The sequence below is a fragment of the Chenopodium quinoa genome, unplaced genomic scaffold (assembly GCF_001683475.1).
Source record: "Chenopodium quinoa cultivar QQ74 unplaced genomic scaffold, ASM168347v1, whole genome shotgun sequence".
Classification (NCBI taxonomy): Eukaryota; Viridiplantae; Streptophyta; class Magnoliopsida; order Caryophyllales; family Amaranthaceae; genus Chenopodium; species Chenopodium quinoa.
In genome coordinates this window covers 2,888,150-2,914,439 of record NW_018744718.1, presented here as the reverse complement: position 1 = coordinate 2,914,439, position 26,290 = coordinate 2,888,150, and the positions used below count along the sequence as shown (strand labels likewise).

General features: G+C 34.5%; 3 protein-coding genes across 3 annotated transcripts; 2 read left to right on the top strand and 1 right to left on the bottom strand.

Moving 5' to 3' along the window:
• Positions 1 to 726: 726 nt before the first annotated feature.
• LOC110703396 (protein NRT1/ PTR FAMILY 1.2-like) lies at positions 727 to 6,920 on the top strand. Its single transcript, XM_021881200.1, has 4 exons — positions 727 to 1,117; positions 1,246 to 1,463; positions 5,104 to 5,654; positions 5,836 to 6,920. Exons 1-4 carry the CDS (start codon positions 997 to 999, stop codon positions 6,770 to 6,772), a joined length of 1,827 nt encoding a protein of 608 aa, XP_021736892.1. The 5' UTR covers positions 727 to 996; the 3' UTR covers positions 6,773 to 6,920.
• A 3,557-nt stretch (positions 6,921 to 10,477) lies between these two features.
• LOC110703395 (peroxiredoxin-2B-like) lies at positions 10,478 to 12,397 on the top strand. The gene is made up of 3 exons (XM_021881199.1): positions 10,478 to 10,819; positions 11,713 to 11,792; positions 11,884 to 12,397. Exons 1-3 carry the CDS (start codon positions 10,665 to 10,667, stop codon positions 12,135 to 12,137), a joined length of 489 nt encoding a protein of 162 aa, XP_021736891.1. The 5' UTR covers positions 10,478 to 10,664; the 3' UTR covers positions 12,138 to 12,397.
• A 1,236-nt stretch (positions 12,398 to 13,633) lies between these two features.
• On the bottom strand, positions 13,634 to 22,119 carry LOC110703394 (malonate--CoA ligase-like). Its single transcript, XM_021881197.1, has 17 exons — positions 21,882 to 22,119; positions 20,958 to 21,127; positions 20,542 to 20,754; positions 18,768 to 18,966; positions 18,592 to 18,680; positions 18,311 to 18,380; positions 18,166 to 18,218; positions 17,925 to 18,032; positions 17,529 to 17,627; positions 17,256 to 17,348; positions 17,080 to 17,157; positions 16,698 to 16,799; positions 15,707 to 15,797; positions 14,732 to 14,805; positions 14,318 to 14,497; positions 14,117 to 14,170; positions 13,634 to 14,005 (listed from the first exon to the last, which is right to left on the bottom strand). Exons 1-17 carry the CDS (start codon positions 22,018 to 22,020, stop codon positions 13,961 to 13,963), a joined length of 1,857 nt encoding a protein of 618 aa, XP_021736889.1. The 5' UTR covers positions 22,021 to 22,119; the 3' UTR covers positions 13,634 to 13,960.
• Positions 22,120 to 26,290: the final 4,171 nt, after the last annotated feature.

The window sequence follows — 26,290 nt, the reverse complement described above, 5'->3', positions numbered from 1 at the left end:
TATATTTTATAAAAATTAAAATCATAGTATATGCAATATTAGATTCATGTATTCCGTATATATAGTCTAAACTCTAATTTTTTAATTTTTTTTATTGAAAAAAGAATGATGCATGTATATAGACATTTTTATTTTTTTTTATCAAAAACAAATATGAACCTCAACTTGGCCGGGTTTCATATCCTATGAGATAATCTGTCATTCAGATTAGCCCGCTCACCTTGACTCCTCATGAGTAGGGTGGACCGGTGGAGTCTCAAAATGGCTCTATAACGTTTCGTGTCGTGCCTTGTTTAAAACTTGCTTGTCTTGTGATTAACCATGTCTGACCTATTAGTCATGTGTTATGTCATGTTATAACCTTTAAAATGGTGATCTAAGGTATTGGATCATTCGTGCCATAAGTTATCCCTTTTTTGACGTATTTAAATTACATGTAGTATAAACAAGTGACTCACTATCCATGGCCTGGATTAACACAAACAAGAATCATATATGACTAATTTGAGCTCGATTAATCATGTTTATATGTAGACTACAACTGTCTCGATCCAATGTCATCTTTAATCTTTAAGTCATCTTTAATCTTTAACCAGAGGGCATATATACTGTACAAACATGCATATATGATTATAGACAGAGTGATTACTTATAAGATTGGACACGCAACATATGTTTTGATCAACTTACTTTTTTTTTTTTTTTTTCCTATTTCTTCTCCACTGCCACCCCTTTTGTCAGTGTGAAATCTGCCAGAACAGACTTCCCCCCACCACTCTACTATATGATGGTGGGTATTTATTTATTTATTTTTTATTCAAAAAACAAATTAATTTAAATATCAAAAATCAAAAATAAAAATAAATATACCCCCATCCCAAAAAAATAAAAATCCAACATATTTAAATACTTGAGCTGAGCAGTTGGTCTAGCCAGCAACTTTCCAACTCTTCTCTTCCAAGTTTCTCTCTCTAAAATTTCTCTCTCCTCCCAAAAATGGAGTCATCAAGTGATGAAGAAAGGAAGATTAATGGACATCACCAAAATGAAGAAGATGAAGAACAAGATCCTTCTAAAAGGAAAAAGGGTGGTTTCATTACTATGCCATTTATCATAGGTAAACTCAATTAAATTAGCTCAATTTTCTGGGTTTTCCTTTAATTTTTCTGGGTAACTTTTAATTAGCAAAAATAATGAAGAAAATTTAACCAATCAATTAACATAATGTTGGGTTAATTATGGCAGCAAATGAGTCATTTGAGAAGGTAGCAAGTTATGGGTTGACACCAAATATGATACTATATTTGATGAAGGATTACAAGATGAGTTTAGCAAAAGGCCAGAATTTGCTGTTTTTTTGGTCAGCTGCTACAAATTTCTTCCCTCTAATTGGTGCATTTGTTGCCGATTCTTATCTTGGGCGTTTTCTTACCATTGGTATTGGTTCCATCATCAGTCTCTTGGTAATTCATTCTACTCCTACTCCTTTCTTTTTATTGTCGAGTCCGACTAATTGTCTAACAGTCAGGCAACTAATAACGAGCACGGAATGTCATTATTGTCAATGATGTTTCCGTTGTTCGTTAGAGAGGCCTTTCTCTTGTACATTTGCTAGAAATGAAGAAGGGACTAAGGGAGTTAAAAGAGAAAAATTAAAGAACTAAGTAATTAACGTTGATAGTTGTCAAAGCACATGATATTGATTTGTTTAATGCATTTTGTAGTCAGCAAGGTCCACACTACTATAAGTCACAATTATTTGACTTTGTTTTTTAAAATTTTATTTTCTAAATTTAATTTTTAAAAAATGAAAATAAAAATTTGATGGCTAATGTTCACATGGTATGTAAGGGGGTCCGTGGTTTTTGTCCTAAATAATTAACATCTTTTTGCATCCTTTTGAACCTTTTTCCACCTAGTTGTCCCCTCAATTTCTTTCATTATCTTTGTGGGATATTACTTGAAATTATTTTGTTTGATGGTCGTCTAATCAATTAATTAGCAAAAGTCCAAATATTAAAAGCTAAGAATGTTATTATTGGGGTTCAATTTTCTTTGGGAAATTCTATGGCCTCCAAGTTTTTATTTTTCTACGTGGAAGACACACTTTTTTCCAACTCTCTCAAGTGACACTATGATTTTGCAAAATTATGTATAGTGCCTTTTTTGGTTTTATGGCTAACCTTTTGATTTTTTTTGGTTAACCACAATTAATTTTTTTTTTTTTATAAAAAAACAAATTCTTCAAAAAAAAAAATAAAAAAAAAATTTAAAATAAAAAAAATCACAGCCCCCAACCTACGACCACCCTCCCCACCACCAGCCCTAGCCACCGCCCCACTGCCACCATCAGCCGTGCAGCGTCAGTCGCCGTTCCTACCCCAACCCCCTTCCGTCGCAACTAAATCACCCCCAACCCCCTCCCGTGTTTCCACTAAACCACCACCAACCCAGATCCCAAGAAACGGAGTAGTTGAAGGTAAGGGGGGTCAGAATTGGGAGTAAGAAGGGTAAGGGCGCCGGGATTGAGACGGAGAAGGAGTTTCGAGGGTGGAGGGATGGTTTTTCTGGGTTTTCGTGGGGGATGGAAAGGGGTTGGTGGTCCGATTCGTGGGGTAAGGAGGGGTAGGGGACGCCGCGCTGGGGGAGGGGGAGTTTGGGCGCCAGTGGAGATGGGGGACGGGGCCGCCGGCGCGGTAAAAAGGGATTCTGGGCGCCGATGGTGTATGGGGTTGGGGTTGTGGATGGTGGACGTGGTGGTGGGAGGGTGGATGTGGTGGTGGGAGGGTGGTCGTGGGTTTGGGGTGTTTTTTTTTTAAAAAAAATTCTTTTTTTTTATTTTATTATTTTAAAATATAATTTAATTAATTTTTAAACCAAAAAACCTAAGTTTAACCATTTTAATTATAAAAGTTAGTCATAAACTAAAAAAAAAGGACACTATATATAATTTTGCAAAACCATAGTGTCACTTGAGAGAGTTGGAAAAAAGTGTGTCTTCCACGTAGAAAAATAAAAACTTGGAGGCCACCATGTAGAATTTCCCATTTTCTTTTCTTTTAATTTTTTTTCTTTATTATTCAAATTTTCTTTTTTTTAAATCAGGCAAAATTAAGCTCATTGAAAGAACTTGCATGTATAAATGAATTGACATGAAATTGGTAACTAAAAACACTCAATGATGTGAACTTTGTAGTTGAAGATATTCAATGATATGTATTTTGGTTAATTTTGATGATTAAGTTCATGTCAATATAAGTATATAAAAAAATTCATATCAATGAGTGAAGTTAGAGTTTATTTTATGTCAATAAGTGTAATTTAGTGTTACAATTATTGCAACATGTGGAGTTTTAGGTTTCTCCTACTTATCCTATATAAGTAAATACGGTATTTAAAAAGTGTGAATGTCTAATCGCTGCAAATAATATGAAACGGAGGTAATAAGTGAATTGAAAATGTGGTCGGAATTGGGCCTGTAAATAGTGTATAAAGTCAAAAGGCGTACATATACTCTAGGGAGTAATAGAGAGGATGTACTACGTATAAATAGTGTGAGAGTTTAAAATGAGTTATGGAGTATTTATTGAAAATGGATGACGTATTTCAAAGGGTATTTGGATAGAATTGTAGTCTAGCTAATGAACAAGCTTTGACCACAAAAGTTAAACACTCTCTTCATTCTTTTTCTTCTTTCTATTTACAGTAATAATAGAATCCTAGGAATTGAGAAAATCAGAAGAAAGCGGTTCTTTTTATATCCATGTTGAGTATAAAAAAAAATTATTAATAGAAAATGAATTTTTATTTAAATAATACAGCTCACCCGTCATAAGAAAATGTACAAAAATAATTTCAAACGGATTATAGAAAAATAAAAATTAAAAAAAAAAAAAAACTGGAAAAGATTATCGCGTAATGTAAGATTAATAAGGCAATGCCAGGCTAACAATGTGAATAATAGCACTGGAAATTAATTAATGGAAGAACTTAATTAAAAATGAAAGTGCAAACTGCAAACTATGTTAAATTATGATATAATGTTGTTGAATTTAGTGAAGAAACCTAGGGAAAGAGAGCTTAATAAGAAGATGATGAAATATTCTTTAAGTAGGATTCCATTTAGTATCATAATTGCACAAGTCGAGAATTTAACAGGAAGAAAATGAGGAGATGTGGTTTTTTGGTTGGGACCACATTTCATGATGACCTGGCTTGGTTGCCCTTCTCTTAACATAATTATGGTTGTGCTAGTGCATGCTTGGTTGTATGATTAATCATTTAATCTTGGCTATCTCTTCCAAATGCATCATGCCAAAATTTTATATTATGACATTTTTGGATTGTTTTATTGTAGGGTGACTCGATTACTTGAATGCGCGTATTTTGTTTTGCTAATTTCATGGATGGTTTAACTCGTTTTAGACATTTTATTTTGTCTGATAATTGGGAGATAATTGGGTGAAGTTAGAGGAGTTTGGTTGTCTAATAGATGATTGACACCACCCAAATGAAAAATTGATCTTGTAAATGGGACAAGAGTTATAAGAGAAATGAATTTTTGGGAACAATGGAGTATGTTAACATGGTCTAAAGACAATATTGGTCATTTTATAATTATCTCAATCGATGTCGTGTTCACAAATTCAAAATATTATTTGGCTTTTTTTAAAACTAACTTCTTTTTTTGTGTCATAAAAAATTAAAATCTATGCATTAGCATATAGTGCTGTGTGAATTTGATCAATAGTACTATTGTACTAACAATTTGGACCACAAGGAATATGAGATTATGAGCCATGGACCCAACAATAATTAGGAAATTTCTACTTTTGGTTTTTAGTTACTTGCACAAATAAAACATGACTGCATTCACATGATATGAACTACATACTTAAGTAATTGTAAATGATATGAGAGATTAAATTAATTAGAGATGAAAATATACTCCGTATTAGAACTATTGAATACATGCAAATATATTCAAATGACAGTAAATGATGTCGGTTATGCTAATCCATTTGAGACTAAAGCTGAAAATTCTACTTGCTATGTAAATTGTTTGAGAAATTCTAAGTGTGTAAAAAAATTTCCTTAATGCAGGGGATGATTCTTATATGGTTGACAACAGTAATACCACATGCTAAGCCTCCACCATGCAATCCGTTAGCCAACAATTGCCAATCGCCTACAACAGGACAGTATGCCCTCTTAGTGTTCGCCTTTCTATTAATGTCATTAGGTGCTGGTGGTGTGAGGCCTTGTTCTCAGGCATTTGGTGCCGATCAAGTGGACCGAAGAGAAGATCCCAAGAATAAAAGAGTTTTAGAGACCTTCTTTAGTTGGTACTATGCTTGTGCATGCCTCTCAGTTGTGATTGCTTTGACTGTGATTGTGTACATTCAAGATACATTTGGTTGGAGGATTGGTTTTGGACTCCCTGCAATTCTCATGTTCTTATCGGGCCTTTCCTTCTTCCTTGCTTCTCCTTACTATGTGATTAGTAAGGTTAAAAAGAGTCTTTTAACCGGTCTTGTACAAGCAGCTGTTGCTTCTTTCAGAAACAGAAAAATGACGCTACCACCCCAAGGGTCAAGCGTGCAGTATTATCACAGGAAGGATTCCACAACAGCTGTTCCAAGTGATAGATTAAGGTCTGTTTTGAATTGCAAAAAATCTACTACTAGTTTAAAGTTTGTATATTCAATTTTCTGTCAATCTTGTCCTGTTTTAGACCTTTCCAAATTATAGTATTCTACATAGTTTTAGGATATTATGTTGAGTGGTTTATATTTCTTTATCTAAATCTTACCTGTTTTAATCTTTTGATTTTAGGTGCTTGAACAAAGCTTGTATCATTCAAGATCCCAGCCAAGACATTGGCCCTGACGGATTAGCCAAAAACTCATGGAAACTGTGCACAGTGGAAGAAGTTGAAGAGCTCAAGTCTCTCATCAGAGTCCTTCCGATTTGGTCAACTGGGGTCATTATGTCCTTACATACAAACCTAGGCTCATTTGGTCTGCTCCAGGCGAAAACCATGGATCGACACCTGGGCCCTACATTTGAAGTACCAGCTGCTTCATTCAGTACATTCTTGATCATTGTTATAGTACTATGGATTCCTCTATATGATCGTGTGATCCTTCCAGTAGCATCAAAGATCCGTGGCAAGCCAGCTCGCCTTGGTGTGAAGATGAGGATGGGGATTGGGTTATTTTGTGCGTTCATGTCCATGTTTGTCGCTGGAACAGTGGAAAACATAAGAAGACGACGTGCAATCAGTCAAGGATTTGCCAACAATCCTGACGGAGTGCTTCACATGTCCGCCTTTTGGCTTGTAGTGCAACATTGCTTTAGTGGCTTAGCTGAGGCCTTCAATGGTATCGGACAAACAGAGTTCTACTACTCGGAAATGCCTAAGAGCATGTCTAGCATAGCAACATGTCTGTTTGGGGTTGGGATGGCAATCGCAAGCTTGTTAGGTAGTGTAATATTGAACTTAGTAGACGATATTACCAAGCACGGAGGAAAGGACAGTTGGGTTTCGAGCAACATCAACAAGGGTCACTACGACTACTTTTACTGGCTTATAGCAACAATTTGCTTCTTGAACATACTCTATTTCGTGTTCTGTAGCTGGGCTTACGGACCCGTTGAAGAGCGACAAAAGAAGGTTGATGATGAAGAAAAGTTGGCTATGCTTAAGAGCACAAGTCAGCATCAGAAAGAAGACAGTAAAGAAGCCTTTGATGTATTAAAACTAAATTAATTAAGAGCTTGATGTATATTTGGTAAGATTACATAAAATCAATGGTGGATTTCTGTACTTTAGTATAAGTAAAATATGATTTAGAATATAGCTGATTGTTGTGCTTGACCTATGACAAAGTATTTTGTTCTTAGAAATGTTTTTTATAGGTTTTTTTTTGGTGGTTTTTTTGCTTGTATTGGAATTTAATGCTGTATGTATATGTAATTGAGGTATTTCTCTCTTTCCACTGATGCCATTTGCAATATTTTTTGTCAACAAACTCTACACTAATACTAACTGGCTCGTAGTACTGATGTATGGAGTAAAAAATGTTTTAGACACTTCCACACTTTCAAATTTATTCTTGTAAATGATCATTTATTAGTTAAATTCAATTAATTTTGACTTATTTCTAACACGTAAATTATATCAAAATAAGGGTTTGTTCTCATTGACTGAACTGAGCTGAACTGAACTGAGCTGAACTGAACTGAATTGAGCTAAATGAACTAATCTGAACTAAACTGAATTGAACTGAATATTTTATAAGAGAAGGAAATTAGGAGATGAGTTGAACTGAGCTGAACTGAACTGAATTTCAATGTAAGAGAACAGGCCCTAAGATTATATTTCGTATAATTTTGATTCCTCAAAACATCTACTCCCTTCTTTCCTAAGGTTACGTTTGTGTTGTTTTTACACATTTTCCCCATACAATACAAATAATTGATTACTTAGCAATTGTTCCTATTTAAAAAATAATTCGTATTTACCTACTCTAAATTCAAATATTTATATTTTAAAATATATTTATTGCCTTACCCTTACAACTTGATAAATAGTACATATGACATCTAATTAGTGTTATTCACTATCTTATTTTTTTAATAGCCGTGTAAAACATCAAACATGATGATCTTACACAAAAAGAAATACGAAATACAATCACATACCTTATGACTTTGAGCTCCTTATCAATTAAAACATCTACCTTTATACTACCTCCGGTTTAAATTAGTCGTAATTTTGAAATATTTTATATCTCACAAATAATATCCGAAAATTACGAGAAATTTGGACCGAAGGTAGGGCCTGTTCACATTTACTTAATTTCAGTTCAATTCAGCTCCAATCAGTTCAGTTCAGTTCAGCTCTTAATTTCCCTCTCTCATAAAATATTTATTTCAGCTCAATTCAATTCAGTTCAGCTAAGATATTTCAGCTCAATTCAATTCAGTTCAGTTCAAATCTAATCAGTTCAGTTCAAATCTAATCAGTTCAGTACAATTCAGCTCAGTAAATATGAACAGGCCCGTAGTAGCTTTTCTTTCTTTCCAAAATAAAAAAGAGCAAATCAGCAAAGTATATAAACAGAAGTACAGAACAAAGAGTAGACAAAATTGAATGATTTTTCTTCCCATAACAGGGCATATAGTTAAGGGTTGTGGAACGTGGGTATTCCACGAAAACCGGAAGAAAAAGGCCCAACAATCAGAAACCCCTATTAAGAGTTGGAATGTTGGATGTGATTATTCGCCATGTTTCATTCCCTCATAAACCGGAAAGCAAGGCCCAATTTCTACTACTACTTCTGACATTTCACTAACCTAGCCTACATTACATTACCTATAGAATCCAAAACCCCAGTCACTTACTCACCGACTTCTGTAAGAGATTGTTATATACATCTGGATATACAGTATATCTAAAAATAATTGTTTTCTTTTTTGATGACAAATTGAGTAATAATCATTGAAATGAGCAAATAATACCCTTGGATGCACCATATACTCGGATGTATATAATAATTTTTAAACTTCTCTTGCTTCACTTGACCTTTTGTACTTGAATAATTTTCTTAGCTACACAATTGCACCATTTCAACCTTTTTATCCTTTCGAACGACCGACAATTCCATTTGTTAAATAAGTTTGAAAAAACTCATCCTAGTTTTGTTTCATATGATAATCAAGACATACAATTGTGCTTGCTAATCAAGAATATATCACATGTCATCGACAGGTTCGTTAAATATTGGGGAAAATATTTCTCTCTGTATTTTTTCATTGTATTTTCCCATTCATAATAATCAATCACATTACAATATTTATAAATAATCGGATCGGAATACCTAACCCTAATATTCCTATATATTGTAACTTTATAAAACTATCACAATATCTCATACATATATCTTTTCACATATTCTCTAGAATATTGTCACAATAATATCTTTAATCTTATATGGTATTATTCTCATAATATATACACATTCTTATCTCAATATCAACCTTGTTTTTTTTTTTTTGGATGCATATGATAATTGGGAAAACTCATCCTAGTTTTGCTAAACTCTAATGCTATGTTTGGATAACAAATTAGAAGGGAAATGAAAGGGAGGAAAATAGGAGGAAAGGGAAGGAAGGAAAAGTGGAGGAACTGATGAGCTCCATTTTCCTTCTAAATCTCTCCAATTTTGAAGGGATGGTCTGTATTAAAGGAGGAGGGAAAATGGATTCCTCCTTCCCCAACATATTATCCAAACAAGGAAGTTTGTCTCCCTCCCTTTCCTATCCCTTCCTTTCCTTTCATTTTTTGCTATCCAAACATAGCCTAAATAGTGTTGGTAAACTCTATATGATGTTAACATATTTTAAAATAAGAGGTAAGTGGGGTAGTTGGAGTATTATAATATTGTAAAATAAAGATAGTGGGATTAATAGTTTATTGAAAAGTAATGAATGTGAGAGGAAAAATATAATAAAAAAGTAGTAGTGGTTTTGGGTGGGGACCATGAAAGGAGAGAAATATAATATTTTAATGTAGTTTTTTGCCATAAAAGAAAGTGTAACACTTAAAAAAAACACGGCCGAAAATGAGAAGTATAACTTAAAAAAACACGAAGAGTAAGTTGTTAGACTAAAAAAAAAATTGTTGAATTGAGGTTGCTATTCACAATCAATAGAGAGCATTGATAAGATTTTGTCAATCAAGCGATTTGTTTCCTTATATAAAGTGATTCTTCCCCAAATTTCCAAAACCCTCACACATATCCCTTGTTTTATTTGATTTTACCACTCTCATGTAAATCTCTGATAGAGAATATCCATAGAATATTCTTATCTTAGGTTTTTAGGATATATTTTGTATAAGATTATCTTTGATATCTTTCTAATCAAGGAGTTTATATTATCTGACATAAGATATGTAAAGATATCAAAGATAATCTTATACAAAATATATCCTAAACCTAAGATAAGAATATTCTATGGATATTCTCTATCAGTTACCTAATATGATTAGGTTTCTCATTGTAACCCTATAAATATTGATCAATGGAAATCACTCTAATCAAGGAGTTTATATTATCTGACAATCTCTTCCCATTAGTTGTCATACACCCATAGTCATTGATCTTTTGCCACATATATCTATTTGAAATCTTGACACAACCCCTAATAAATCCATCTCAATATAAAAATCCAAAATATCATTTATTCCAAACACATTTAATCATCTGGACAGCGATAAAGTCAAAATTAACAAAAAAAAAATAACGATAATTAATTTGAAACGAAGAAAGTATTATCCCGCTCTAGATAATGAATCCTATATATAAACTATTTGGTGACACCGTCTCACCAAGTACAGAAGCACATTACCACAATGCCACCTAATACAAAATCGGACGTGATACAACATTTAAAAATAGCTAAATATCCCATTTATTAAGGAGTAGCTAAAAAAAAAGGTTAGAAGTTGCAATAAATACAATCAAACATAAATATAAATACAAACAGTGCTTTATATATAAAAACCCCATATTTTACATTTAACCCCCCAAAAAACCTCAACCTCACTAAAAAAAAAAATTCATCGAAATTCTAAAAAAAAAAAAAAATAAAAAAAAATGGCACCCATTGCAGTTGGCGACAGTATTCCCGACGGAAAGCTGTTTTTCCTCGACGAAACCAATCAAAGGCAAGAAGTTTTCGTCCACTCTCTCGCCGCCGGTAAAACCGTCGTTATTTTCGCTGTTCCCGGCGCTTTTACTCCTACTTGCAGGTTTCTTTCCTTCTCTCTCCTTTGACTTTTCTGTTTTTCATTTGACCCTTTTTATGGTTGTTGATATTTTGATCGAATTTGTTGTTTTTGTTTTTCCTGGGTTTTGATTTTTTTCTTTAATTTTGGATCTGGATGAATTCAATAGTAAATGATAATAGTGTGAATGTGTAATAAATGTGAAAAGTTTGATTTATTAATTAAGAAATTAAAAAAGCATGTGGATTAGTGAGTATGGGTTTATTTTATTGGAATTGGAAGCAGATTTTATGTTTAAATTAAATATATGCTATTCTGATGAATACGTGTTCAAGTGTATGAATCGACTATTTTGTTTAAAAAAAACACACACCATTTTGGCCGGATGTGGAGTGTTAAGAATCCAACACGGGTATTTGAGGTTGATCGAGTAACATAGATGATAAGCTGCCTGTAGTATAAAAAAAAATTCCATCCAGATAAATGAAAAAAAAAGGAATTTTGAAGTAATTTTTAACCCAGATTTTGTATTTGGATCTCTTTAAATAATTTTATGACGACGGTCTCACATTAATTTAAGAAATGGGCATGGGCAACCCGAACAAGGAGGAGTAGAATTTGATCCACAAACTAGGCTTTGGAGCTTCCACGCTAAAACCAATTGACAATAGTAGGAATAACTGGAACCACCTCTCCTCTTTCTCCAATGTGGGACACTCACGAGTGGGTTACAATGGGTTTCAACAGGTTGCTTGGCTCTTCTAATCTTATATGCCGCGGTAATAGTCTGTGATTATCATTTTTCTTGTTAAAGCTTCACTGCTTGTGAATGAATTTCGATTCTTGATTTTAATTATTGTATTCTAAAGTGTCGATTTTAAGTGGTGGGATTGACTAATTTCTTTTCTGTATTGTAGTCAGAAGCATGTACCTGGATTCATTGAGAAGGCTGAGGAATTGAAGTCTAAGGGAGTCTCTGAAATCATCTGTATCAGTGGTAATGTAACTATCCTCTTGTTAGAAACATGATTTTCGTTTAATTCGTTCTTCAGATTCTGACTGTGATGTGTTTCTCTTTCTGCTATCAGTGAATGATCACTTTGTGATGAAAGAATGGTCCAAGCAATACCCGGACAACAAGCATGTGAAGTTTCTTGCTGATGGTGGTGCAACTTACACTCGTGCCCTTGGCCTTGACCTCGACCTTTCAGCACATGGACTCGGGATCCGTTCTCAGAGGTATGCTCTCGTTGTTGATGATCTGAAGGTGAAGGTTGCAAATATTGAATCGGGTGGGCAATTCTCTGTCTCAAGTGCTGAGGAAATTCTCAAAGCCTTGTGAATTTGCAAATTGTAGTACTGCTGTGAAGAAGCTCAACTGATGTTTGTTGCTTCTAAGTTCTACCCGTTGTACTGTACTATGTAGTGCTTTTAGCATAATAATGTTGTGTATCTTTATGACCCTCATATGTGATCATTTTGGTCGATTTGGATTCAATGGAACCGAATCAATTGTGGGGGAAATGGCTCGTATGTACACTACTAGAAACCCGTTTTATTATTACTGGTTAACTTAAATCATTTCTTCTTTGCTCTCTTTCAAATTGTTGAATTATGATATCTCTTGAGAGAATTTACTGTCATAATACTGGACGACATGAATTTTTAGGGTTTGATGTCTGTATTCTCCGTTCCTCTCCAGAAGGCTGATGCCTCATCTCCGAGATGCAGAAAATGACCTCGTCTCACTTATGGACCATGATAGGGGAAGTGATCTCGGTCATGATATCATATACTCTGTAGTCTGTACTACATAGTGTGCGTGTATGTTAGGAATGTTAGGATGGTTTTGTGATGGGCTAATTTTTTTTTCATCATCACTCGTTCTCTACCGCCAAAACGCATGTTAGTAATTCTACTTATGCCTGCATTACCTATCATGTGCCATGATCTTATTGTGAGCCAAGTTAGGTGTCTTGGGATAGATAAGATATTGGGAATTTGGGATTGCTAATGCTATCATAATTCTACTATGAAAGTTTGTACACAATCATGATAATACTGTGAGAGTTTGTACAATGTCGTAATCAGTTAATCACTCTATGAGAGCATTATGTTTAGATTTCAAAACATGAATGAAATGATGTAGTCATAGAAACAGAAAAGAAGAAAATTGTTAATAAGTTATAAAATTATTCAAGTGAATAAGTGAAATCTTATATTTCCTCCGTTTCTTTTTAGTTGACATGTTTCTTTAGTCACGTTTGCCAATGCACAAATTCAACCATCAATATCTTCAATTATTAATAATCAAAATTTATAAAAAGTTGATATTATGAAAATATATACCCTGACAAATCTAACAAGACCCTGCATGACTATATTTTTCATTGCATATAAATCACAAATATAAGGTTAAAGAGAAGTGTGTAAGTAGTGATAAAGTCAAAACATGTCAACTGAAAAAAAAACGGAGGTAGTATGTGTATAGGGAATCCGATACATTGGACGGTGTGATGTAAAATCCAAATTGAAAGGAGCTTCAAAAATTGCTTTCGCATGGGGTTTCCACTTTCCAGTATGCGTGGTAATGATTTTCCTTACACTTTTGACATTGTCTTGGGTGGTTCCACCTTCCACCATTAGGGCATTACCTTGTAGTTTCCATGGATAATTGCTTTCGACACGTGCTGAATTGCTGTTCTCAAATAATAATACTATATTGCATTTTTTACATGTGCTGAAATTTTTCATTTGGCAGAAATTTACTTTAGGCCTGTGGTTGATTGTAGGTATAGCATGATAAGTGATAACATAAATGCTAAGCAACGAGATGAATGACACTTGTAAAATTAATTTCCTACTTCAATAGATTATTAAGCTGATACCAGTACAAAATTTTCTGTATGTGGGAAGAATAATTCTTATGCCCTTTGGATATCAATTCTTATACCATACACCTGTAACAATAAAAAATAGGACTCCCTGCCGGTGTGTGATGCCACAGTCGACAGCATCTGGTCGTCACACAGTGGCCTGGAGAAAATAATTTTCTTCAATATCACATAATTTTAGCTATACCTTGCAAGCTTCTCTTTAACTGGAACCTACAGAGACTGCTTCCAGAACTGCTAGCTATCATTGGCTCATTGCAGACTAGTGAAATTACCCTTCAGCAGATAGTGTTTTCTTTAATTCTTTCTTGTTCACCTGAAATCGAGTCACAAATTATATACTATGTTTTACGCTTGTACAAAAGTTAGCTAAATATAAGGGCATGAGCGAAGGGTGGAACAAAAGGCTTTGGGCTTTGTCATTTACCTTTCCCATAGCATTACGAGGAAGGCTTTCCCAAAGATATAGCTTTGTTGGTAGCTTCAAATTTAAATGACAATCACAAACGCAATAGTGTCAGATTAAATATGATTTCTACCAAAAGTTCAGTATAAACTATGAATACGCAATCAGACTATATCAATAGCAAATTAACAATAGGAATCTATATGGAAGAACAGTCAATACCTTGTAAGGAGCAAGCCTCTCTTTTGCCCATGAGCAGAGTTCTTCTAGGGTTAAAGCGGGCTTCAAATCTTCCTGTTGTTTCTTCTTGATCTCAGCCGGTGGCACAATTATCGCACATACAGCTTCTCCATAAGTTTGGTCTGCCAACCCTAATACACAGCACTCTGAAACTGCAGGATGCTGAAAAAAAAGAGCCAATTAAGGGATAACAGATAATTTTTTTATGAAACTGAATCAGCAACTTTCTTACTCAATTTTGTTTCAGGGTCTCACAAGAAGAACAAGTGTGAGGCCCCATTAACCTGGATAAATAAAAATGACCCAAAAGGTTATAACACCTCAACAGCAGAAAGATTTATACATCTGACATCATATCGTTCTCTTCCCTGCTTTAAAGGTATACATGAAACTCACCTCTAAAAGAACTGCTTCGATTTCTAATGCGGATAACTTGTAGCCACCAACTTTCATGATGTCAGCACTTGTTCCTAATTTTAACAAAAGAATACAGCTTATAATTATTATTCAACATGATAATGGTAAAAATGAATATAAATTTCTGTGTGCATGATTCAGTACTCAGTAGTATGAACAGTTTTCGATGTTGAAATTTGGCATGTGATTCAGTAGTAAGACAGTTTTTCAAGTAAAATGCAGCAAAATATGTTCTTCCGTCCAAAGGCCATCAAAGAAACTAGCAGTTAATCAGTGATGTCCACAGCACAATATATGACTCTCTAAAGCTAAGAAAGTGTCAAACATTGTAAACAGTGGTCACAAGTCTCACAACATATACAGAGTATCAAACAACATGCTGAAAATCATCATTGAATGATGAAAATTTGGTTCTTCAACCTATTTCAAAGATTCCAAATTTTATGCAAGAAATCAGAAAACCAAGAGAGCAATCAGATAATTTTCTATGGTGCCACCAAGGGATTGGCCTGATATATCAACTCATGAAGTGTTAAAAAGGAGAGTAGCATCGCCAGTGATACTAGATAATATCAAGCAGTAAGATGCTCATCTTGATGGCTAATTGTTCATACATTTGCATGACAGAACCACAGAAGTTTGGTTTTTATAATCTTCAGGAACTTAATAAAATTATCAATCAACTACATAGAACATCAACTAACTCAGAATTTTTACCCTATTGAAATTATATTAGAAAAATATAAAATTCCTAGCACTCAATAATAAGTTGCAAGAAGACTAAGGGATCACTCCCATAGTCAATAGTCACTTTTGTCAAGGGAGCATTTGAATTTTTTTTTTTTTTTATTTAAAAAAAAAAAAAAGAAAAAAAAACCCCTTAGAATGCACAAAATAGTAGACTATAATGGATTAACATACGTCTTTGTTGGATATTAAGTTCAACTGACTTACTTCCCAGAATTTTAAAGTAGCCATCCTCATCTGTAGTGACAGCATCACCCGTCTTGAAGAACCCATCAGCAGTAAATGATTGTTTTGTTACCTAGATGACGTGATGAAAATAGACTAAAATGAATAACCAATCCAAAAAGAGCCTCTAGGTCTCAAATCCATGCCATATACTTTGTAATATCTAAGAAAAATACAATTTAAAATCAAAGCGATTCGAAACATTCCAAAAAAAATAATGTCTTCCTCACTCTCACATTGAGTAGCAGTATATCTAACTCTGTACCAAACTCAAGTTAGTTGATTACATGGGTTCAAATTTTAGTATAGTTCTACAATATAATAAAATCATAAAAAGTGGATAAATAGAGATTTTTTATTTTTAATTTATGTGTTAGAAATAATAAAGAGGAAGGAAAAAAAAAAGAGAGTGAAAAAGAAAAATAATATTTAAACCATTGACTTTGACTAAAAAGAACTTGTACAGCATTTAAATAGTATACAGGAATTTTATTTTGGGACGGAGAGTGCATTTGAGCTTCAATGACAACCCTTGGTCAATGCATATGCTCGGGCAATCCGAAGAACAATAAAAAAAACACCCTCAAACCTTAAGTTAAACTCTACTGTCATTTTGAGCTAGAGGATGAACACTGAAGTAGAGCTGGGAAAAAAAATTAATGGAGAGGAGTTGAAGGGATAAGTGTTGGTGCAGCAAGGTCTAGAAGTTCAACGAATTAGATTGAAAGAACAAAGAAGGGAGCAGAAAAACAATGAAATCATCTTTATTTATAGTTTAACCTTTCTTAAAATGTTATGCATAAACAAAAAAAATCCTAGGATCCAGAGGCACCTTTAATAGATCTCCTTTCTTGCATTCAATAACTATTTTATTAGATACATAGCAAATTTTATAATGATTGAAAAATAAGCAAGAACTTGAAAATTGTGCAGCAAATTAGATCAGTATAGTCATTTTACAGCTAATACTTGCCTCAGGCAATTTCCAGTATTCCCTAAACAATGAAGGACTTCTGACACAAAGCTCACCAACACCTGTTTCATTTCCACTGCCTTCTTCTTCTAGAATCTTGACCTGTCAATTAATTAATCGCTTAAGAAGTCAGAGATGTATAGTAGAGCAGAGATCCTGACATCTACTGGAGAGATTCTTAATACTTAATACATAATGTTTCTAACCCAAATAGGTAATTTAAGGACATATGTCATAGCACAAACACAACAGTTTTATAGACAGCATGATTCTAACACAGCAACAACATCGGAACCTGACCACCAATGATGGGGAATGCATGGTTCTATGGCTCCTAAATTCTAACACACCATCAAAGAATTAGACTCCAGAAAGTACTCACCTCTACGCCAGGAAGTGGTTTGCCAACAGTGCCTCCTTTTCTCAAGCCTCGCAAGGGATTAGAAAGTGCCATGACAAACTACACGCCAAACCACAATAATTGCAATCAAAGATTTTTTTCACTAGATGCCCTTTCCCTAGCAGGGAAGTGATACATACATATGGTGCGAAACTAACCTCGGTCATGCCATAGCGTTCCAAAAGGCGATGCCCTGTAATTGTTTCCCATTGCTGCATAACAGGATATGGGAGGGCAGAGGATCCACTCATCTGGAAGATAAATGAACGTTATTACTTCTGACAAACTATCCCGTGCACATAAGTAGCGGAGAACAGTCGATAAAATCAGATCTAATCAGTGTAATCTGACAACATTTCATCTCAACACAACGGTTAAAATCATTAATCCTAATCCACACAGCTTTCAGATTGAGAGGTTGATCCAATTACCATGAGTCGCAACTTGTTTGCAGCCGAGGCGGATACAGCCTGTACATCAGGGCCCATTGCTTCATAACCTTGTATCAATCTAGAATACATTGTTGGAACCTACATAATTACAATTAATAATATTAGGACCTCCTTACATAAAACAATCACTCTGCTGACATGCACATAGCAGAATCAAATCTACAGTAGCCCTAGCCTCACACTAGGAAGTGGGAGAGCATTTTCATGGGAGATCAATGAACCATCACCAGATGGTTTTTACAGCAGTTATAGCTATTGAAAGAACCAGACCATCAAGTGGTTTAAGTCTTCCTAATATGTAAAACCATTAGATTTATAATCCTGAGACAATTTTCATTAGATTGAACAAACTAAAGACTAGAGAAAAAGACCTACTCCAGTGAAGACAGTCACAGCACCATCAACTTTTGTCTCTTCCACTGGATATGATTCACGCCATCTCTGCCAGATTCCACTGACACTAAATTTTGGCATGAACTCAACCTTCAATTGTAAAAAATTAAACGTGAGAGATGAAAAAGGTCATGCCAGGCCTGAGTATCTGTAGCACAGGACATGGCCCCTGACAAATAGAAGATATCTTACAAAATCTAGATATGGATGTAATGCTACTTACTGTGGCACCTGCATAAATGGGAGCCAATAGAGCATTGAAAAGACCGTGGACATGTGAGGCAACAGTTAAGGATATCTATACAAACCAAGATTCTGGGGAAAAAAAAAAAGAAGCAAGCCTTATAAAAGGCACATTTGATGGATATGGTGCAATGGTAGACAGTGCAAAAAATGATCCGAAGAAGAGTATCCCCAAGCTTCTGTCAACATTTGGACCTGAAAATTGAAGGGAACGATAAACAGAAAAGTACATTTTGAAAGCTTAAGCAAACAATATATTGGACGACAGTTCATAGTAAATATGGACAAGATAATCTCAATATGCATCACTAAAAAGTACTACGTATAAAATAAGTCCTAAGCATGTCATTCAAGATCTGCATCACCTCAAGCCCATGAATGAGAATTTAGAGCATTTGATGAGTACCTGTGCCAACACGCTCCTGTGTGTGTGAACAACACCTTTAGGCTTACCAGTCGTTCCACTTGTGTAAATGACTAATGCTGCATCTTCCTCTGCAAATGAGAAAGAAAATACAAAGTTAACTATCATATCCTAGGTGTTGAAATACCCAGTCATAAACCTGACAAAAAGCAGACCACCTTCTATCTTAGTCAAGATTTCAAATCCCTTCAAATTTGTGTTTGCATCCGACTGTTCATTTTCAGGATGACCATTGGGAGTAGTTTTTGATGTTGAACTCGGAACTGAAGGGATAAGAGAGAAATGAGCAGCACTTTTAGAAGCAACGGTTTGCATAAGCTCCTGGTGATCTTCAGTACTCAGCACTATGGAGACATCCTGATCCATTAACAAAAACAGTGATGTAGAAATTGCATGGAATGGTATCAAATTATCAACACAAGAATTGAAGAAATCAGTTAGCAACATGCTCCAGCATCAGATTGGCACGCTAAAAACTAATACCCATCTTCAAACATTTGTATGAAGACAAACTCTAGGGCCAACTTAAGTCATAAATGGACATAGCTTGCATTCTGCATCATATCAGCTACGTTTGGTATAGCATAAGTTCAGTTACTTTAGAAGATCCAATACCCTAACTAATTTGAAGTCAAATGAGAAAGATTTAATGTGCATATTTTGTAAACAAAATGTGCAACTGTTATTGTAACTCAAATATGATGTGTATATTACTTTATCACAATGTGTATATTTAATATTTTTCCAAAAATCAAAATTAAAATTTTCACCATGAAAAACAAATTATGCACATTTAATTTGAAAAATATGTGTATACATCATCTCATTTTTTTCAATTTAAGAAACTTCTTGTTGATATAGATTTTATTTTATTTTTTATTTTTTTTTGAACAATGATATAGATTTTATTTCATTATCGTTAGTTGTTCATTTTCGTTGTCAGTGTTTAATTCGATTTTAAGTATTTGTTAGAAGTAGTGATATTATGACGATGGTGGTGATAACAACAATAGTATTGATAAAACTTCAACTTGTAAAAGTTTTGATATATTTCATTTTAATTCCAGCGACTTCAGAAAGTGAAAAAGCTAAATCAAAAACCAGGAAATTTCAGAAAATTTAGAATAAGTTTAGACAATTTCAGATGATAGCTTAATATAAATTCGGGAGAGCTTTTGCTAAGGCCAGTAGTCCAGTACAAACAAGCAAACGAAAGAAGGTAATCGAATATTCATACACATATTCACTGTTAACATATACTATATGACAAAACATCTATGATTACTTCAGCCTTCCCAATGAAACTTGTCAGGATGAAGTTGTAGTAATTCTACTAAAGAATGAAGTAGTAGTATCTTCCATAACAAAAAATCTCAAAAAAAATTGAAGCTCAAAAGCCTGAAGTAGTAGTTCTTCCATAAGACAAAACCTACAACAAATTGAAGCTCAAAAGCCTTTCATGGTAGAGTAATATGCATTTGAAAAGTATATTTACTGCAAAGCGAACCTATACACCAATAACATATTGACAACAGGGAAGTATATTTGAGGTCAGGATAAAGAGAATATATGCTCGACTTAAAGCAGAGATGGAATACTAAAAAGGTCTTTATTGTAGTCAGAGTGCAGAGAGCGGATCGATAGTGAGTATATGGTAGTATGATAAACTAGTTTCAGAAATCAACAAAAAAAGACAGCATTTGGTCCTTACCTTTTGAAAAGTAAAAGGCTAAGCCATAAAGGACGTGTTCAACAATGGATCCCATACAAATAAGGTATGATGACATTTCAGCATATATAAGAAATTCTAAGAGCCAGCCCCAGAAGTCAAACATGTATAATTAATTTCTAGTTATCTACTGCGTATTTTATTAAATTGATGGACACAAATGCTATCTTCCCATATCTAAAGGTAAATGTTAAGGGGCTAACCGAGTCATTCATCACATGCAGGAGCTCAGCCTCCGGGTAACTAAGTGCAAGTGGAACAGCAACTCCTCCACTCAACCAAGTCCCCAGTACACTGGCAACAAACTCAGCTGAAGGTTTTGCAACAATTCCAACTCGAGTCCCATCAAGAGATTTACTGGCTTTAAGGCCATCAACAGAAACAGAAGCATGATCAAGCTGCTTTGCTTCAGAACTCTGTTTAAGTAAAAATCATCATGAAAAACAAGGGATGAGTAGCAAATCTGGTGTAGAGACAGGCACAAACACACATTCATTAAATCCTGATCATTAACATACATAAACCCAACAAAATGGGACAATCTGTAATTCAATTAGTTTCAGATTCACAAAGATTTTTTTCATAATAAAATCATAGTATGAAAGTATGTCCAGCTTACACTTTGAAAGCCACTAGTACACAGAATACTAGATATCCTTTCTGCAGACAAGATGAGTTGCTTGTAGCTGTAACTTTTTCTATCAGCTCTTATAGCGACATTGTTACTAGCTGACGAGCACTGAGTTGCAACGGCTTTTACCACCTCCATGATAGAACTTGAACTCAATGCTATACACATAGACATGAAAAAATAATTAATTGAAGAGAACATTTGTCCAAGCTATCCAATTTCGACAATCTCTTTGTAAGATTGTATTTATTTTAACCTCCTTTCCCCCCTTTAAATTATTACAAGTATTAAGTATAGGTTATTAGAGAAGGGACCCCCCCCCCCCCCCCTTAAAACTATACCTTTAAACAACTCTTCATTACATTTTTTAAGATCATACAACACACTTAGGTGGATTAATCCATTAGCTCAACAGCAGTTAAGTTGGTTTTCGACAATTTGAGAATGAAGTCATAGCTCTAGTAACTCCATTCACAATTCACTATAAACATACAGTTTTATCTCATACATCGTTTACTTCAATTGTAATCATTTGTGTAACTATCCCAGGAAAACCAGAGTCAAAGGCATAAATATAAGAAATTACCCATTTTCTGCACGTCAAATTTATGACAGTATCAAGCAGATTTAACCCAAATGCCCCAGAAAAGACTAGAATGAAAACAACCAATTTCAACCCCATTAAATGTATAGAAAGTTACACAATCACATCCTATATATTCTGAATTCTGCTGACATACAATTCACACAAAAAGAAAAAACCCAAATTTCCAAACTTGGTAATGATCAATTCCCTAATCAGAAAACAGCAATTAAATCAGAAAATAAAAAAGCATGCAATTCATCGAACACGTTATCTGCATGATGGAAAATTACCCAGAAAAGACAAGAAAATGGAGGAAAATGGCTTACTTGAATAAAGACAAGAATGAGAGAAGCAAGAAGAAGACTTGATTCGAGAAGAAGGAAAGAAGAAACATGGGAAATTGAGATGAAGACGACATTTATTTAAGGGGAAAAAATGATTGAAAATTCTATTAAATGTTGTCATGAAATTAGCTCACCACCCTCACCAGTCAAGGCCTCAAAAACAAGGGTCTAAAATTAATGTGACTATTGTTTGGGGGTAGTTGATAGTTTTCCCTCGCAATTTAATAAGCATACAATTATGGTTAGTTTGGCACCACCGTCTAGTCTTTATACCCCATAAATAGTGACTGTGGAGTATTATTGCATAAGTATTGTACATCCGCTATTTAAAAAGTCGGTTGAGGTGGTCGAGTCGTGGAAGCTACAGAAGTGGTATCGCTTTCTACCTTATATAGTTATATTCTCGTGCTCTAGTGGTCTAGGGGGGAGTTAGTTTATTATCTTGATTTGAGCTAACAAAATTCGTTTATCAAGTGTTAAACTTGTAAACATTTGAAAAAATGTCTAGTTAATATGACAATTTTTGTAATTATATCAACAATTGTGGGTCCAAATTAGATAAAAAAATTATTGATTTTTTTTTTATAGTTTTATCAATTGACTAACAAAATTTGTTTATCGACGTGATAAACTTGTATTTTCTTGTAATTTCCCTTGTTTGCTCCTTCAACGAGTTTCCTTCTTACCTTTTAAAAAATATTATTTCGTATAAAGTTATGAGGCAAATTATGTTCTTTTTTTATTATATAAAATGCTTATATAAGATCAATACGACTCGTATGGATACTTGGTAGAATCGCCTTAGTGTTAAAGAAAATCAATTTTTTTGTATAATTTATGCTTACAATGTTGATAACTAAAGATGTTATTGTTTAAAGTTTCACATTAGCAAATGTGACAGTCAAAATGAAACATTTATTTTGAAATTGAGGGAATAGGTTGTTGAAGTATGTGGGAACTTATCCGAGTTACATATACATCGATGTATATTGAGACCTTCAGAGTTTGGACAATATAGTTGGAGTGTGGGAAATGATAATTTGCTACAGTTGGATTTTTTTTTTTTTTTTTTTGGACAAAGAGTGCGAATAAAGAAAGACAAACAAAAACGAAGATAACCAACTACACTACACAAAAACAACAAACAAGTTGGATTACTTGAAGTCCACACTAGGCCCGCGATCACACTTTGCACCTACATGAACCATCTGACAACCTGCAACTAAACTACGACAATCCACTGAAGAACCTTTCTTCCTAAACCGAGGATGAAAAATAGCATGGTGACGGCGAATTGATTGACCCAACGACCTGGCACTGGAATGCAAAGTGGACAACTGAAACCTAAAATCACAAACTTTTCCCACAATCTCCTGTGAACTCATTCCTCCCATATAACTATTATCATCAGAAAGGGCGGCAGTCATGCACTCCGAACTGTTATGCACCACCGGAGAACCTAAGGACTGCTGCACAATGGGAACCGACTGAGACTCTGGAATGGGCTCCGTCTGCCGCCCCTCATCACAGGATACATTTAGTGAAGGTAAGGTAGATGACCCTTCTACACTTTGCTGCAGTTGGAGTTAACACCTAATAACTTCAATTTACCTTTCAGCCTTCATATAGAATAAGGATGACCATTACAGTACCACTGTTTTAGGTAGCTAGCATTGTATATGCATAGACAGCAGGGCCTTATTCGAGATCTCAAATTTTTTTTACATAATGTCTAAATAATAAGCAAGATTATATATATATTTTTCTTTTTACTTGATCATCTCCTGATTTGCTGGAGGAGTCTCTGTTGGCTGATCTTCAGCTTGTTTTCCCTTTTGTTGAGCCAGGATACCTTTCCAGCCTACAACATACAGCACAAAAAAAAAAAAAAAAAAATTAATTCATCTCATTCAAATATAAATAATTAGAGAGTGATGGATAGCTCAAGTGGTTAGAGCTTCCCTCCCGATTCCAGGAGATCCTGGGATCGATTCTCACCCCCGCCCTTGTGGCTCTCTAAACACCAAAAAAAATAAATATAAATAATTACATTGCAAATGAACGAATTTGATCAAGGAGTAGAGCAGAAAATGCCTAGAGAAGGATCAAGTCCTCTAATTTTAACTCTCGGTAATCCTGCAAAGGGAGCAGCTCAAGCAAAAAAAGTGCGAGACCTTGTCAGTGTAAGGAGCTTCAACCAAATCATATTTTTCCTCAGCTTATTCCTGTATTAGGAGCCCATGATCCATTGAGAGCAAAGAGCAGGCATCATCAACAGGTAAATGAAACTTCCCCTTGGAGATGCTGCAATAATCAACCATGGAAAAAATAACTTAATACGAAGCACTTCATAAGAGATCAATGCCTGAATGAAACAATTGTGCTTCTGTCCTGTATTTTTAGAGAATTCAGTAACTGAGGTTTTAGAGTCATGAAAGATGAAAGAAGAGAGAAAAAGTCTCAATAACTTCACTCCTGTACAAGGATGTCTAACAGACACTTTTGCAGCTTAAATATACATCAATGGAAATTCTGACTTTTCATTAGTTACAGCCGTAGAAGGAGTTTGTTATGTCTGTTTTCAACGAGCTCAATCACAAGCGATTAGATCATACATCACAACAGAGTTTAGCAGAGTGCAAAAAAATAATACTACAGTTTGATAACATTGCAAGAATTGCAACAGGTATACTATGATATGTAGTAATTTAACAAAAACATTAGGATTGAATCTGTTTTAAATGAGCTCAACTGCTCAGGTGGCTAGATAGGATTACGTCTCACGACAATTTAGACAATTTTTGGCTAGGTAGGATACTATGGCCTGACATTAAACATTGCAGCCTATAATAGTGATGATATAATCTGAAACGAGTAGCAGTTCTCACCACCACCTTAGTGGGAAATTGGGAATAGGATGAAAATCAAAATTAACTAAACTAGAGGAGAAAGATTTTGGCATTACATAATTCCCCTTCGTCCAGTACTTCAGCTATTTGTCCAAATGTTATGCAAGGTAAAAATGATGTTCCAATGCTGCATAAAACACATTCACTGTTGTAATCAAGTTGCATATAATGTCAGTAAGAAGATACAAGTATGTCATATATGTTCAGAAGCATATTGTTGAAGGATGGTTGTCACATATGACCATGTTTGCTCATTTCTTATTTCTGCTGTTTTAGGATGTTTTGTCTTGTTTCTATTTCGCTAGCTGTCATTTTGTAGCTGTTATTTTGTAAATTTCCTAGGAAGTTTCCCTAGGGTGTGCTGTCTCTTTGTTAGTGGTCTTAGCACGCCTATTTATGAAGACTGGCGATGTAGATTGATGAATGAACAATCAGCAGAATGAGAAAACCTAAATTTCAGTGTGTGATTTCTTGCTTTCAGCATATTCTTGTCTTTACATATAAAATCTGTAATGAACAGCAATTGAGCTAGCTTAGGATATGAAAATAAAAAAAGATACAGTGTACTCTTTAAGAAGTTCAGTTAAACAAATAAGACAGATTAAGAGTTAATCAGTCTACACTACACACTTCCACAGTGAATTCATATGTGGACTAGGAAATGGGTTGTAAAAAGTATTTAATTAAAGAAGTGCATTAAAAAACAAAAAAAAAAAGAAAAAAAAAGAGAGAGAGATTTGATGGCTAAAACGTACCATTTGTCCGGTCTTCACGACAATTGAACAATCCAGTGGTCCAGGGTTCCCTGTAGCGGCCTCAACATCGGAATTAAGCTTCTTTTTCTGTTTATCCTTTTTACCTGCTTCAGTCTTTTTGTTCTTTGCAGAGACTCTGAAGGATCAGACTCAACAGGCTCAACAACTGGCTGAATTTCTGAATCAATATGATCTGGGAAAGTATTCATCTGATCTGTATCTACTGTAAAATGCATAAATTTTCCTAGTATCTATCAATATTGGTGTGCTACTGACACTTCTTTTGTAACCTGCAGCCAAGCTCCGGACTAAATCTTATAAATCACAAGCTTGTCTTATCAACTGAGCTGACAAGGCAATAAGCAAATGTAGAGCAATCAGAAGACAAGAAATATCTTTAAAGTCTACTGTCACATGCATCAATTTTAAGTCTTACCAATTGCTAGAGTGCTGAAAAATATATCTGGCACAAACATCCAAAGCCAAAGCTGACCCGCAACTGCATTTTCTCTAGAAACATTCAGAAAAAATGCTAACCACCAATGTGCTTCCTGAGTATATAAATTGTACCTCTCACAGCAATATATAGTTGACCAGGAGGATAGGGAGTGGAGAAACTGTCAGCAGCATGCAAAATAAATGAATAACATGCAAGGCACCTATGTAGTATGTAGGCTATGTTATTATTTGCTAATACATGTCACGTCTAATTTATATCAGTAAAATA